Source organism: Ixodes scapularis, unplaced genomic scaffold (genome assembly GCF_016920785.2).
Source record: "Ixodes scapularis isolate PalLabHiFi unplaced genomic scaffold, ASM1692078v2 PGA_scaffold2__306_contigs__length_199485367, whole genome shotgun sequence".
NCBI classification, from domain to species: Eukaryota; Metazoa; Arthropoda; class Arachnida; order Ixodida; family Ixodidae; genus Ixodes; species Ixodes scapularis.
The window spans coordinates 47,378,507-47,394,059 of NW_024609857.1; the positions used below are offsets into that span (position 1 = coordinate 47,378,507).

The window sequence follows — 15,553 nt, forward strand, 5'->3', positions numbered from 1 at the left end:
CATATCATCAAATTAACTTTTTTTTTTTTCATCTTTCAACTGCTGCATGTTTGCACCCTCCTTCTTACCTATAGATTTTTCGGAAGCATATGTAAACCTTTTCCTCGTTACTTATATTGTTATACATAGGGAAAGAGAAGGCAAAACAAGGAAAAATTTGGCTCCAGGCCCAATTTTTTCCTGTTTTTCTTTCCCTAACTTTAGTGCAATAAATTAAATAATCAATTTCTCCCCTCTTCGGTACTGCACTTGTTAATCTTCACTCATTCTCATTATATATATGGGGCAGCCTTCAATGTGGATGAGTGGTTCCCTAGGTATCTTGGAAGACGGGCCCTTTCCGACATTTCCAAGCTGAAATGACGTACCAGGTCATTGCCGCAACTCAAAACGAGCATGGACCTTAGATCAGCAACAGCTGCTTTCTACAGAGTTATGTGAATTCGAAACTAACAGTACACAGAGATCTGGTCAAAAATTGAGTCCGCCGAAACCAGTGGCCGGGATGACTTAAACGCAGTGTTGTGCCCGTTACCGAAAATAAGTAAAGAAATACTCGTCGGCTTGGAAAAGAGCTAACGCGTTACAAAGCTCCGTTACCATTTTGCAAATATAACGAAATACTGGTGTCATTACTTGCCATGACTAACGGACATTACTTTTATGTTAGTTTGTCGTTAATTTGTATTTCACTGTTAGTATATGACTGTAGAGTCTGAACCACAAACGTCTCCACAAGATTGTCGAACACTTCTTGAGAAGCGGGAGCTTGATGCATACGGTCAATCTTCCTCTTCTTGATCAAGGATGCGTGGGGAAAGTGGGTTGTAGCTTCGGTCTTTCCTTTCTTTGAAATTACCGCGAACTCTGATAGCTTCTGCTTATGGAGGGACTGGCGGAAAGAAATAACAATTAGGACTCATGCGAAGCACCGCTGTTAATTTCTAGTTATCAGTGGCGTGGAAGAACGAAATATTAATTAAATAAACTTCATCACGAATTAGTATAGAAAAAACTGTCTAAATAAATCGCAAACTTAGACAAATGCCAAATAGGCGTGTTTATATATAAATGCAATGATTGATTTACCCTCCTCCTTAAATAGACAAGTAAACTAAACTAAGCCGTTTTCGAAGACTTCTCACTAGCTTACATTAATGAGCATTGTGGGATGTAGCTGAAAAACTGCGACTAACAAAACGATCTCGAAAGAAAGGTGCGTTATTTTGGCTATGGAAGCTTAACAGCGACATTTTAACGGAAAAAAGTAAATGAAATTGAAGACTAACTCACCTTAATGTGCTTTTTCAAATTAGAGTTCGACGTCCTGGATGTGCTCAGCAGCTTGCGTTTCGGCATAGAGAGCAGACATTTAAACAGAACATTGTCTGACTTCGTTTCCCTCAGTGTAAACATAGCACTTAGCCCGGGCCGTAATAACGGAGTTTAGGTTGCCGTTCCAATCTTGTACGAAAAGTGAGTGCGAGATGGCAGTAAAAGGGGCGTTTCTAACAAGCGACCCAAAACGGCCTTGTTGGTTGAAGGCAGACGTTGCATGAAAGAGGCAACTGTAAGGTACACCGGACTGCTCAGAAGCAACACACCTCATAGCCACTATAATTATAATGCAATAAATTCAATGTTCAAGCGAGCTGGAAATGAATGACGAAAATAATCCCTGGAGAAGGGGAACAAGAGGGACAAAATGACAATTACAAATCTCCAAACACAGCTAGGTGTTTGGTGCGCGACCGAAGAAATCCGCCTGGTCCGGGTATCGAACCCGGAACCTCCGCATTTCCAGTGGAGCGCTCTACCAGCTGAGCTAACCAGGGATTAGACGTCAGTAGAGCAAACAGGTTTTATCAGCTGCCACCAGTCTAACACCAACAAGGGTGAACGCTTGCATTTTAAGGTTATAATTATAATGCAATTAAATGAAAGGACCAGGCGGATTTTTCTGTCGCGAACCAGTGTTTGGAGATTTGTGTTTGTCCTTTGTCCCTCTTGTTGCCCTTCTCCAGGGATTATTTTCGTCATTAGTGTCCAGCTCGCTTGCACCTTGCATTTAATTGCATTATAATTATAACCTTAAAATGCTAGCGTTTGCCCTTGTTGGTGTTACACCGGTGGCAGCTGATAAAACCTGTTTGCTTTACTGACGCCTAACCCCTGGTTAGCTCAGCTGATAGAGCGCTCCACTGAAAATGGAGAGGTCCCGGGTTCTTTACCCAGGCCAGGCTAATTTTTTCGGTCCTGCACCAGTCACCTAGCTGTGTTTGGAGATTTGTATTTCTCCTTTGTCCCTCTTGTTCCCCTTCTCCAGGGATTATTTCCGTCACTCATAGCCACACCCGTTTTAGTCACAGTCCGGTTTAGGCTACACAAGCAACGAAAAGGGGACACCGATCGCTTATTATAACCAAATATTATAACCAAAGAAAATTAATGCTGATTATAAACGAAGTATAGCACCGGCCATACTTTGGTTATAATGTCATGCATGCTCGTAGTATCTTTACGTGTATATACGATTAACAAAGGTAGCGAGCTTTTATAAGCTCTTTACCCTAAGTTTCTCTTTCACGTCCAACCCTTTTTTCTTTTTCTTTTTTTCACGCCGGCAGCATTAAAGTAAGGGCGAAGCAGACGAAAGCCAAGTTTTTTTATGGATCGTATGCTAAAGCTTTGCCTACGCAAAGAAATTGCGGGTCGGGAGCGCGCATGCGCAGAACGAAATAGAGGGCTAGCGTATTGGGTACGCACGCAACGCTGGGTATTTTGCGTTGCGGGCTAGCGGGCTATGCGGCAAGATCTCGAGATATCTCGGGCCCAGCGAGAGCACCAGTTTCAAGATGGCTGTAACCTCGACTGGCGCAGCAAGGGCGACATGGTGTTCGCGAAGTTCAGTGTTACGTAAAATTGTGTGGTGTTCAGCTCGGCAATTCTTTCCGGGACTTACAGCGGTCAAATTAGATCGCCGTGCAGCTGAAGGAATGCATAGTGAAAATGTTCACCGCTCGCAATTTGTGTGAACGCTGCGATCTAGTCAACGCCAAGCCTCTTCGCGCAGTTCATCGGCGACGGACGAACGTCTCCAAGAAATCGCCGAAGTTGTCACTCTGCACTGGACATCAGTAGGTCATGAATTTCTTCCCGCGATAGCATTGATGATAAATGCCATTTCCACGGGGCGATTGCAGAGGCTCCGTGATCGAATTTGGTTGCGTATTCGTACTTGTAGCGTCCGTACCCCGCAGAAGAGCGCGCTTGACCAGGCAGCTGCGGCTTAGTCTAATTTTAAGTAAAATTATTGGAAACGTTTTCATTTTTAAAATCTATTTTGAGGTGCATGGTGGCCCTATAAGGACGCGGAATTCTACGGCTCTGGCAAATTGAACCAAAAAGATAATGGGAGATGTTAACTCGGCAACATAACGCACGCCTAAAAGCGGTCCGAGCAGGTCGTTTTTCGCGTACGCTATACTATTGCGCGTTGCGTACGTAAGAGCCAGCAACGCTCTACTAAAACTGTCTACTATTACTGGTACGAATGTGTCTCTCTAGAAGAATGGTGCAGTAGCCTTCATACACAACCAGGAACTGCGAGGAGGATAAAACGGGCGCTGTGTCCAGCAATAGATAATTCGGTATTTGAATGCCAGGGAGTTGGGGGCTAGCTGCGATACAAGAAAAGGTGCCGTCCGTGGTGGTTAACCAGTCTCGTCTAATTTTTGAGGTGCTATGGGAGAAAGGATTCCAAGAGGATTTAGTGGGAGGCGACCTTTTGAACGGGAGTCATTCTCCAGCGAGAGACCGCACCTTTCTACCACGACGGCAGGGATTCTAAAATATGGTGACGTCTTTCTGGTGACGGACGCCTGTGATAACCTGGCCACTTGTTTTGGTTCAAAGCGTGGGAACGTCAACGCTTCCAAATTTAGAGTTTATCCTTTCTGTTGTCGACAGAACGAGAATTTATTTATTTTGAAGAGAAGCATTTGACCAGCTGGAGTAGCTAGGGACGATTAGGAAGTATCCTTCGAGCGGCGGCAATCTGTTGCCTTCTGAGTGGATGTCTCTTTCCAGCGAGACGGCTGCTCCTTCAGGGCACGGCGACCGGTGGTCTTAGTAGCTTCGATACGAAGGCTGCGCCAACACTCTAAAAAAAGTCTGTGCGTCTACTTTTACGCACATCACTCAGAGAGCCAATCAGCGGAACAAACGGAGGCTGCTCAGCGAATGACGATGCCGAAACATATGTTTAGACCAAAAAACGCAGTCTGAGTTGTGACATTAAGCAACGCAAGCGTGACGTTTTGCATTGCTTAATGTCACAACTCAGACCACGCTTTTTGGTCTAAACATATCTTTCCGCATCGTCATTCGCTGAGCTGCCTGCGTAAGTTGCGGTGAATGGCTCTCCGAGTGTTGTGCGTGAAAGTAGACTTACATACATTTTTTTAGAGTGAAGTATGCTAAGGAATTCCGCAAAGCGAATAATAATAATAATTATTATTTATTTTCTGTGCCCACAAAGAACTCTTCAGTCTCCACTGTAGTGCACTAAAATACTAAAATACAAATGCCGCGAAAACTTAAATACTAAATAAGAATGCCACAAAAAATATCATTAAGATATCTAGGCGAAAGGCATCCATTCACGAACAAGCAAGGTAATTTCCCGAAGACACATGGAAATATCCAGGTAATCTTCCTTATTGAAGGCCAATTGCATCCGTGACAAAGCGGATACGGGGCACATGCAGGATGGATAAAACGTTAATACCTTTAGGCTGGCCCTTGATGGAACATGGAAGTCAATGGACCGTAGTAAATCCATTGACCTGACGTGACCATGAATACCTTTATGAAGAAAAAAAAAATCTGGACTGCCTCCTCACGGCAAGTTTATATTATGCAAAACGGTGAAGTAGCGTTTCATAATGATACAAAACCTCCTTCCAATATAGCGGTCATACACAATTCTTATCACCCGCTTTTGAACATTTTCGATTTCTGTTGCCTGACCGAAAGACAATGACTTCCAGATTACCGAGCCAAATTCTAACCGTGGTCCACCTGGTCACTTAAACAAATGCCACAAACAAGAGGGTGATGAGAACCGTTGACATAACCGAGAAATAATGCCTAACACTCTTAACGCAGCATTAACAGTTATAGACACGTGTTCTTTGAAAAAAAAGTGAACTGTCAATACGGACACCAATATCCCTTACAAGAGATACGTAGGTATCAAGGGGCTCCCAAGGTAGTAAGGAAAAGAAATGAATTCACGCTTTCTAGATAGTACAATATGTTTAGTTTTCTCGGGATTAAATGACAAGTGGTTTTTTAAGCACCAATTTGAAACATGTTCTGTGTCAGCTTAAAGACGAGCGCAATCCAATACTGACCTCACACTTAAAAATAGTTTAACATCACCGGCAAAGAGAATAATTTTTGCGTCACTAATACAAGAAACAGTACCATTTATAAACAAAAGCGGTCCCAGGATAGAGCCCTAGGGCACCCCGGATTTAGAAACAAATTCGGGTGAGTAGCTTTCTTCCACACAAACAGAGTTTTGAGGACCTTTAATATAACAAGAAAACCATGCGCGTCTCTCGCGTCTTTTAGGCCCGGTCGTGGGAACGTTAAAGGTGCCTTCCGGTGGAGTTTCAAATGACGCCGTTTATACATAGGTTTGTTAGAGTTTCTTTGCCACTTTTTGTAGTGCTCAAAATAAAAATGATTTTGCTTTCAAACAATCATGCGGCCATTTTTAATCAAAAGTAACGAGTAACGGGTAGCGTAATTTGATAGGAAATACCGTAAAATAATAACGACATTACTTTACTCGTTACTCATTTGGGAGTCTAACGAGTACGTTAGTACGTTACTAAAGAAACTAACACGTTACCAGTAACGTCTAGGCGGAGGATGCGGGTTCATTGCCCGCCCCTGGCCCAATTTTTCGCCAGCACTCTTTCCCTTTCCTTTTCCCTAAATTTAATGCAAAAAAATTCAGTAATCACTTTCTCCCCTCCGTTCACTATATACAAGGTGTTTTAGAAAGGTGGATAAATTCGATGTTGCGAAAACTACCCATCGGAAAAAAAACAAAGTCTTGTGTCGTTTTGGTCGTAGATCAGGGGCCTATTTAGGAAAGTTATTAAAGTTTAGGATAACTAAATTGTTAATCATTTTCGCGTATTTTTTAAGATGTAGCGTTTTGGGCGTGGTTTTATTTTAAAACTTGCTGAGCATCATCAAACCCCCCCCCCCCCCCCTCAAAAAAAAAAAAAAAATTGGTGTGCGATAGAAGGTACACGCTGCATTTTACAGTTTTCTTAAAAAACGAACAACTTCGACAGGTTTTTTAAGTTTCGGTTTGCAGTCGGAGCGCTTCGCGGTACCGACGGCACCGCGTCCCGTGGAGAAATAGTGCAAACTTTCAGGGCGCCGAAAATACACAAGGACAAGATACAAGAAAGGAGACGTGAACAAGGTGAACGTCTCCTTTGTTGTATCTTGTCATTGTGTATTTTCGGCGCCCTGAAAGTTATCATGAACCAACTAGCCCAGATTGCCATTCTAATGAAGAAATAGTGCAAACTGCCTCCGCTGCGTTGCGCGTGAACATGCGCTGCAAAGGCTGGTTGCACTATTTTTCCTAGGGAAGTGGTACCGTCGATGCCGAGAATCGCTCCGATTGTAAACCAAAACATAAAAACCCGTCGAAGTTGTTCGGTTTTTTCAGAAAGCTCTAAAATACAACGCGTGCCGTCTATCGTACTTCAATTTATTCATTTAGTGCTTTTCGATGATGCTCAGCCAGTTTTCAAATGAAACCATGCCCCTAAACTCAATATTAAAAAAAGTAATGACGCGAAAATAATTAACTCATTTTCCCCAATCTTGAATAATTTTCCTACATAGGAAATTTGTCCAATTACCTAATTAATTAAGATTAATTGCTGAACTTCTAAAATGTTCAATTTAGAGCAATAGTTGCAGTGACAAAGTTTGAGAGCGTCCTCAGAAACATCCAATTCAGTGGTTTATATCAAGAAGCCTCTAACACGGTTCGTTTTTGAGGTTCTAAAAAAAAAAAGTGCCCGAATTAAAAAAAAAAAATTAACATAAAAACGCGAGTTTGTTAACAGCGCCAAGCCAACAGTGCTCTATTCAACATGCAAGCCTAGTTGATTGGCCACGGCTGAGAGCGCTGCAATAAGTGCACATGCGTAAAGTCACAGGTTTTTTTTTCATGCTTCGCAACCTTCTTTCGAAACCGATAAAAAAAAAAGAGGTGTTAAGGATTCTAACGTAGCCGGCTCAGCCGATCTAGCGGTAAGCAGAAGACGAGAATACCCTCGGTGCGTATGGCAGTCTGAGATTGGGTTCTTTTTCAGGCGTCGCTAAGCATGGTGTTATGCCTCGTCCTGATGTATTTAAACGTCATTGTCTTTATCCCACAATGATGTAGACGCAATAGCCTTAGCAAGTAATAGAAACTAAACCGTAAAACAAAAAAAAAATATCCCTAGACGTGCGCTTCAAAAATGAAGTGCGCCGTACATATAGAGTGTAACGACAGATGGGATCCTAACGAAAACAACAGGCGCCTCGACCATGGCATTACAGCACCTGTATCCTGAACAACCTATACCCAGTTAGATTATAACACTGGGTTGTTTTTGTCAACCACGTGGCGTTTGTTGACTTATCACATTTTCATTCCGTATATAAAAGTATATTATGACGTCACGAGTTTCACGAACCAATAACTGCCGCTATTCGAAAGCGATGTTGCCACGTTTTTAAACTCGACAGGATAATCCTCGTTAGTTTCCAGGTGCAGGGCACTTCGTCGAAACAGCTTATATCCCCCGACGCAGTCCGGGTTTCAGTCACAGTACTAGACTAACCTAGCCGGGCCACTTGTAACACAGTCAGCAGCAATTGACTTTGAGAAGTGAGACCAACATGGCAGGAATGTTATTCGTTCTTTTTGCTGTCGCTGCGCTTTTGACCTCACGGTGCTCCTGTGCTGGCCCGTCCTACCCTGAACTGAATCCAGCACTAGGAAAGTACCAGAATTCATCTCAGGCAAGTATACTCCAAAGATAATATAATATAAAAAAAATGTATATATATATATATATATATATATCAGTGTGTCGAACCGAAAAAAATACGGGTTCGGTTACGGTTCAGGTTCAGGTAAATTTATTTTGTTCCGGTTCAGTTCCGGTTCGATTATTTCGATCCGCGAACCGGTTCGCGAACCGGTTCGGGGCTCTGAACCGGTTCGCGAACCGGTTCGGAAATCATAAATGACAAATTGCAACATCAAAATAAATTACAAATAAAACATCTGAAATCAGCACATACGAAACGGGATACATCGTAGTGCAAGGCTCAGGGATTTCTACCAGAAATGGTTTCTTTATGTGCACTCAAAGGTTACCTCACCGACGTTTACGCATTCGGACTTCATCTAATTGGGTCCGACGCAGTAGCTGTAAAATCCGCGACCTCCTTACAAACCCACTTGCAAGTAGAACTCGCTAACTATCCCGCCACCTCGGCGTGTAAGCAATTGAAGGAACAGTGGGGAGAAAATACAGCTTTCTTTATTTGAACTAGCCTTCGGTAACTCAAATTAGACCCTTAAAGAAGTTTTCATTAGACAAGATACGGAATATGAAAAACACTTCACCGGACGCAACGCCAGAAGGACGTAATAGGATAAATATTAAAATAGAAGAGTTCGCTGTCTCACAAATATGTTACCTTCTAAGTGCCTATACGAAACCGGATGCATTATTATCAAACTCCACAACCTTTTCTTTTCTCATTCCGATGGAAGCAAGCTTCAAGAACTCGCGCCTTCTAGAAACGTGTTATGAAATGAGCACACAGCAGCATTTAGGATTTACGAGATTGTAGGAAAATGAAATCCCGTGACGCGATTTTTTTTTTTTTTTTTTTGCACAGCCTTCTAATTCTCTTTCTTCCGTGCAAGCCGCGTTAGCGCAATACTGGTTCCTATGTCAAGATTCATGGATCCAGCGTTTATATTCCTAAGACTGAGTGGAGAAGAAAAATATGTAAACGAGGTGTGTGTCAGTTGACGGCACTTAACAAACATATGGCATTGATAGCACATTCATTGTCAACAGCGCGTGGCCGAACCGTTTTGACATGAGCCGGTAACCGTTATTTTTTTTCCGGTTCAGTTCCGGTTCGGGTTCATCGCGATAACAATATAAGGGTCCGGGTTCAGTTCCGGAAAAAATACCGGTTCGGTTCCGGTTTTCGGTTCGGTTCGGTTCCGGTTCGACACCCTGATATATATATATATATATATATATATATATATATATATATATATATATATATATATATATATATATATTGTTACGGAGATGCGGGGCCGGCGGGAGAAGACGAGGATGTTCACATGATAAAGCCGAATCATTTAATGGCGGCAGGGCCTAGCGCGTGGGCCTAACGCGCGATAGTAGTGCACACCACTGCCGCAGCGTCGTCGTCTTCATCGTCACAATATATATATATATATATATATAGATATACAGGGCGCTTTTTTAAGCTTAACAGATTTGTTTGAAAAAAGCCGTGAAAGTTACACTTATGCCGCTTGTGGAGGTGAGTTATACGGCCAGGGGGACATATTATAGGGGGCTAATCGTAACGATCAAGCGACTAACTAATTAAAATTCATTAATTAAATTTTTAAATAATGAAAATAGCCATATGGTTTCAATTAGAAACTTGCTCAGCGTCATCGAAAACCACTAAATAAGTAATTTTCAGAAAAGCTTTGAGCACGTGAGAAGCGTAGTAGTGCACTAAAGTTTCCACTCGTGGAGCAGGTACAAAGCTAGCGGTTGCGATAAGGCGCCCGCGCGATTTTTCCGTCTCTTATCTGGCCCCAGCCTTCTACCTGCTCCACGAGTGGTAACTTTAGAATAATACTGCGCGCGCCGAAAGTCTTTCTGAAAATGACTAACTTAGTGGTTTTCGATGACGCTGAGCAAGTTTCTAATTAGAACCATGTCTATTTTCATTAATTAAAAAGATATTTAACAAATTTTAATTAAGTAGACGACTGATCGTTACGATTAGCCCCCTATAATATGTCCCCCTGGCCGTATAACTCACCTCCACAAGCGGCATAAGTGTAAGTTTCACGGCTTTTTTTAAACAAATCTGTTAAGCTTAAAAAAAAAAAAAACACCCTGTACATGTATATATATATATATATATATATATATATATATATATATATATATATATATATATATCTATATATATATATATATATATATATATATATATATATATATATTGTTCGAACGTTTGCCCGGGAAAAGACACAACTTAATCTAAATCAGTACTCCCAAGAGCCTTAATCCTCGAGCAAAACATTGTTGTTGTCCTCTTTTTGTGGGAGCAGCTCCTTATGCAGCTATCGTGTTAATACCTCCTGCGTGTATGTACTGTGCTGCAATACACTCGAAATACCGATCATTTGTCTTCGTCTGATTAGTTTACATAACGGGAAAGGTGAGCTTTACCTTGTCGCAGCGGTCATGCTGCTTCAAAGACAGAAATGTCTCCAACTTTTTTTTTTTTTGTGTAACTGAGACCACGTGTCATTTGAATCAGTATTCCGATCGTCGATCTATAATCACTGACAAACGTAAGGAACGCAGGGAGCCAATAAAATGGCGACATCAGTCGCTCACAGCATTGAGCAAAGAATCAGGAAGAAAAAAGCGTGAGCGTAGTAAGACACGCTCTGTGTTTAATCTACTGTCAGTTACTATAAATGCCTGAATTACTTGAGCAAACATCGTGAAAAAATGTACCACAAAAGATAAAGACATCACGAAGATACGAAGATGGCAAGCGCTCGTCCTGTTGGTATCGCCATGTTGTCGTTATCCTTTGGGCCAATTATTTTCACGATGTTTATCCAACTAGCCCAGCAGTTAATTTTAATCGGGCCAAGACGGATTACTTCTGTTGCTGTTACGTCGTGAAACAGCACATGTCCGGAGACTTCCAATAGCAAATCATCGAACGTTCATGCCGCATATAATAATTTTACGACCCGCTCAAGTATTTACGAGGGATCCCGGGTCTTGACATATGACACTTATGAGTTTATATTATTATTATTTCTGCATATTTAAGAGGTTGAATGCATACTGAGAACAACGAAGACCGTGGAATGTAACTAACTAAAACGTGTAGACCGAGTATGAAAGTAGTTACAATCGCAAAATACGTCCAGATTGCAACAAAATTGCAATATTTGCGAAAAGGAATCGTTCATTGGGTGTGAGGACCGAGTATACTATTACAGTGGAGATTCGACGAATACCAAAAAGCACATGAAGGGAAACCGATTAAGTTTACCGTGAGTTGTTTTAGTTTAGCCTTTGCCCGAGGGGGGGGAGGGTACTCGAACACCTCGTTGCTTGTACCAGTTAATATGTAACTATGACATTTAGTACGCTGTGTCCCGCACATTGAATACACTTCAGCTAGGATCAATATCTATACCACTGTAAATGTACTGGCGAATGTATGATTTTAAGCATTAAGGATAATCAAATAAGCGGATATGAATATCATGAACACTGCAGGTGTGTTTCCTTTGGTAAACTACGCGACAGGGTTAGCGACAACATACCGGTTCGTTGTCGCATTCTACACGGACACCGTGGCTTCGCTCGTATTTATAGTTAAAAAAAAAGAAGATAAATTTGGGGCCTGATGGCGTGCGAGGGCATGTGAGAACCCGCAATGTAGTACCCAGCACCCGCTTTTCCCAGCTTTATTGCCGCGCAGAACGGCAAGAGGAACAGCCTCTGTTTTGCTTCTCCTTTCAAAGTCGTTAGGCCAAAAAAAATGTTCCTAGAAATTGCTTTTAGCAGATGCAGTTCTAAAAGCCGGTGCTTCGTTTTCGCGCACGCTTCTCTCTCTTTTGCCCTGGCAAGCACAAACTCGTGGATTATTATCGCGCGCTTGGTTGTTATTGCTTTTATAAACAGCAAAATCGTCTAAAACGGGGAACAACTTTCTCTTAAGTTCGTTGGACTATAATGAAAGCGAGGCATGTAATACTCTTCGATATTGTAGAGAATGCGTCATGGTTGGCGGAAACACGACATAAGTTCTTTAATTGCATTTTTATAGCTCAATTTGCTGGGGAACGTAATTAATTTTGCCGCACGTGATATGAGCATTTTACCACCCCTTGTGTATCTAAAGCCCTCCGAAAGAAAATACAAACGATATAATTTATTATCTGCTTCTGCTAACTTAACCACTCTTTGTTTGTCTTAAATGCGGCCAGAGAGTACAGTCGTAAGCAATATGAATGACACATTCAACGATGCAGTTTCAAGCGGCTTCGCAGATTTTGCTTTCGCCAAACCAGCTTTTCTTTGGGAAAGGTAAAAAACGAATTTTTGTTCTATTTTTTTCCTAAAAACAAAGTGCTTACGCCAACATGGTTTTAATGTCACCGCTAAGCTGTCTAGCCGAATGGGTACTTAATATTCTTGGAGACTGTACATATCATGTGAGGATTGTGCGTGGAGTTATGCAGGTGGCTTGCGTGTGATTCAAGAATGCTGAAGGCAATATGTGCCCGTGATTTATTTTGTAAATATATCACTTCAGTGTATGCCGATCCAAGAGACGTGGTATGCAGCGTACAGAAACTACGAAAATGACCCAGCGTTTGGAGGGACGGCTAAATGTGGCAAGTTTTCCAGTCTGGGTCCCGAAGAGAATGGGGTATATGCCATGTTACTCCAGTTTACAGACACCTCAATGTAAGTCTAACGAATAACGTTTAGAATAGCGTTTTCAACAAATAAATTATAAGCACCAACCATGGGTGGCTTGAACTAATAAAACAAAGCAGTTGAAGTAAGGTATTGACATTTCGGTACACCGCCTTGAAATGTATGGATAAAAACCTTATTATGCGGCTGCAACCACTACCGTAGCAGAGTGTGCATTTCCTTTACTTAGCGGGAGCTGAGCAATGAGATTACGCTCATCATTGTCGTTTCTTGGAAACCTTTATAGAGTGCACAGAATAGTTTTATGAAAGAATTAGTCGAAAAGTGCGGATGAATCAACAGTACAATCGAATGAGAGTAATTAAGACTAGAAAGCCGCGGAAAGGCGTCCGCCGTGGCTAAGGCAAACTTCTTTAGTGTTTTGCTTTAACCATGGTGTTTCGGTAATAAGCTGAATTATGTCCATTCAAGTTAAAAATCCGTTGGATATTTTACTTGTGGTTTGAGCCTACACATCAAAAACTGCCTGCCCCTCTACTTACTCAAAGATCCAATTTCTGCGATCTACGAAATCAGCTGCGCGAATGATGACGCGGAACATTTGCTTGGACCTCAAAATAAAGTGTGCGCTGTGACATTACGCAATGCAAGCATGACGCTGCGCATTGCGTAATACCAAAGTGCCGACTTCATTTCTATGTCTAAACAGATGATCCGCCTCATCATTCGCTGAGCTGATTTCGTAGAATGCAGAAATTGGATCTTTGAGTGCTTCGCGGGTAAGTAGACGCGCATGCATTTTCCAGAGTGTATAACTCAATCAATTCTATGCGTGTATTTTTTTTAACCGAGGAGCAGATACAAAGAAACCTTCTTGAAAATGTTCCATGGGTGTTAAAACAGAAACAAGTTACCTGGCGGAGGTAGAGAGGCCCCGCGCAATGACTATTAAACAATAACCCTCGGAGTAAGAAGAAAATCTATTGTCACTAACAGCTTAAAAAAATGAAAGCCGTTTACAACTCCCTGTGATGCCGAATTAGTGCGCAGCTCTTGAGGAGGAGGAGGGAAGGGTACTGAGGGTCACGTGTTCTCGGGGGGGGGGGGAGGGGGGGGCGGTCACGTGACCAGGGGGAGGAGTCACGTGATCCCCGAGGTCGCGTGACCTCCCAAGGTCACGTGACCCCCTCCCCCAAATCACGTGACCCTCCAAAAATTTTTTCCGCTAGATTTAGCGGGGAAATTTTCCGCTAAATTTAGCGGGAAAATTTTCCGCTAGCTTTAGCGGGGAAATTTTACCGCTAAATCTAGCGGCGAAATTTTTCTGCTAAATTTGGCGGGGAAATTTTTCCGCTAAATCTGGTGGGGAAATTTTCCCGCTAGATTTAGCGGGCGAATTTTTCCGCTAGATCTAGCGGGGAAACTTTTCCGCTAGATTCAGTGGGGAAATTTTTCCGCTAGATCTAGCGGGGAAGTTTTCCTGTTAGATCTAGCGGAGAAATTTTTTCGCTAGATTTAGCGGGGAAATATACCCATAGTGCACCGCGCGGTTACGCCGACGGCGACCCCGACGCCGACGCCGACGGCGACGCCGCTGAAGCCGGAAACGGGCGCCTAAGAGCTGCATGCGCTCTAAAACGCAGGGCGTTGCGAGAACTGTGCACTATAATATTGTTCAGCAGCCCATGGGACTTGTGGCAAAAATTGTACACCTCGGTTAACGTTATCGTATAACCGTGCGATGCATGCACAAACGCGTTGTCGGAAGTATCCAAACGATCTACTAAAATGCCCTACTATTCCTGCGCACCCAGTCAGATTTTGATAATAGCCGATGAAAGCGCCGAAGAACAAATTAGGAAGCTAGAAACAAGAACTTAATAAGCCACTCCCAATGTTCCTTAGACTGCCAGCGACTATAGGCAGCGATATTTAGTTCTTTAACATATGTGATTCACCATGTTCAGCATCGTTTATTGAGAATGTATGCCAAATTAATATTGAAAGTGTTTTATTTCTCTCGCGTCTCTCCACAGCACGGTGGTGACAAACCTAACCTCATATGAAGGGTATGATGCGAACAATCTTCAATACTTTCATACCATCGATCGTAAGTATACGCTAGTGCCTTTAAATACAGCTTGCGTCAACTATAAGCGAGGGTTCATCGAGTCAAATTATCATACATTGCGCCCGCACCTAATATTATGGTCGCCTTGATGTGGAAACCTCACGCTTTCACTTTTCAAACAGCAAGAGGCAATTTAGGCGTTCAATAATTCGCCTTAATAGAGAATAGTTTGACACGTATATATCTGCGATATCTAGTATGACCTCATATTAAGAAACATGGTCTGGCGTCTCAAAGCCATCTTTCCCTCGTGATTTCAGAAGGTGATTCCGTTCTTTTGTATATTGCGTATTTGGGTTGCCAGGACTGCATTGTGTTCAGAAACAGCTACATCAGTGGTAAGTATCTTTTTTTTTACACCAAATGTCTATAATGTTATTATTCTTGAAAGGAATGCTTAGAAAAAAAGAAAGGCGCCTTCTTTTTCTATATCATCAATATCGGTGTATGTCGGTCATTCGCTCACAGTGGCAGGGGCGCATTAATGCTGCTTGTAAAGTTTTTTTCTTTTTTATCGTAAAGGGAGAAAGTGGCAAGGCATTCAGAGCCGTAGGGTTATGCAAGG

The 15,553-nt window shown here is 42.3% G+C and overlaps 1 protein-coding gene across 1 annotated transcript in view; it reads left to right on the forward strand.

Moving 5' to 3' along the window:
* Window positions 1–15,553, forward strand: part of LOC120849240 — a 29,911-nt gene that overhangs the window by 13,673 nt on the left and 685 nt on the right. Inside the window, exons 2-4 of the mRNA XM_042291258.1 lie at window positions 12,730–12,884; window positions 14,894–14,967; window positions 15,249–15,326. Of these exons, the coding sequence (XP_042147192.1) occupies window positions 12,733–12,884; window positions 14,894–14,967; window positions 15,249–15,326 (304 nt within the window). The 5' untranslated portion in view covers window positions 12,730–12,732. The remainder of the gene's footprint in view (window positions 1–12,729; window positions 12,885–14,893; window positions 14,968–15,248; window positions 15,327–15,553) is intronic.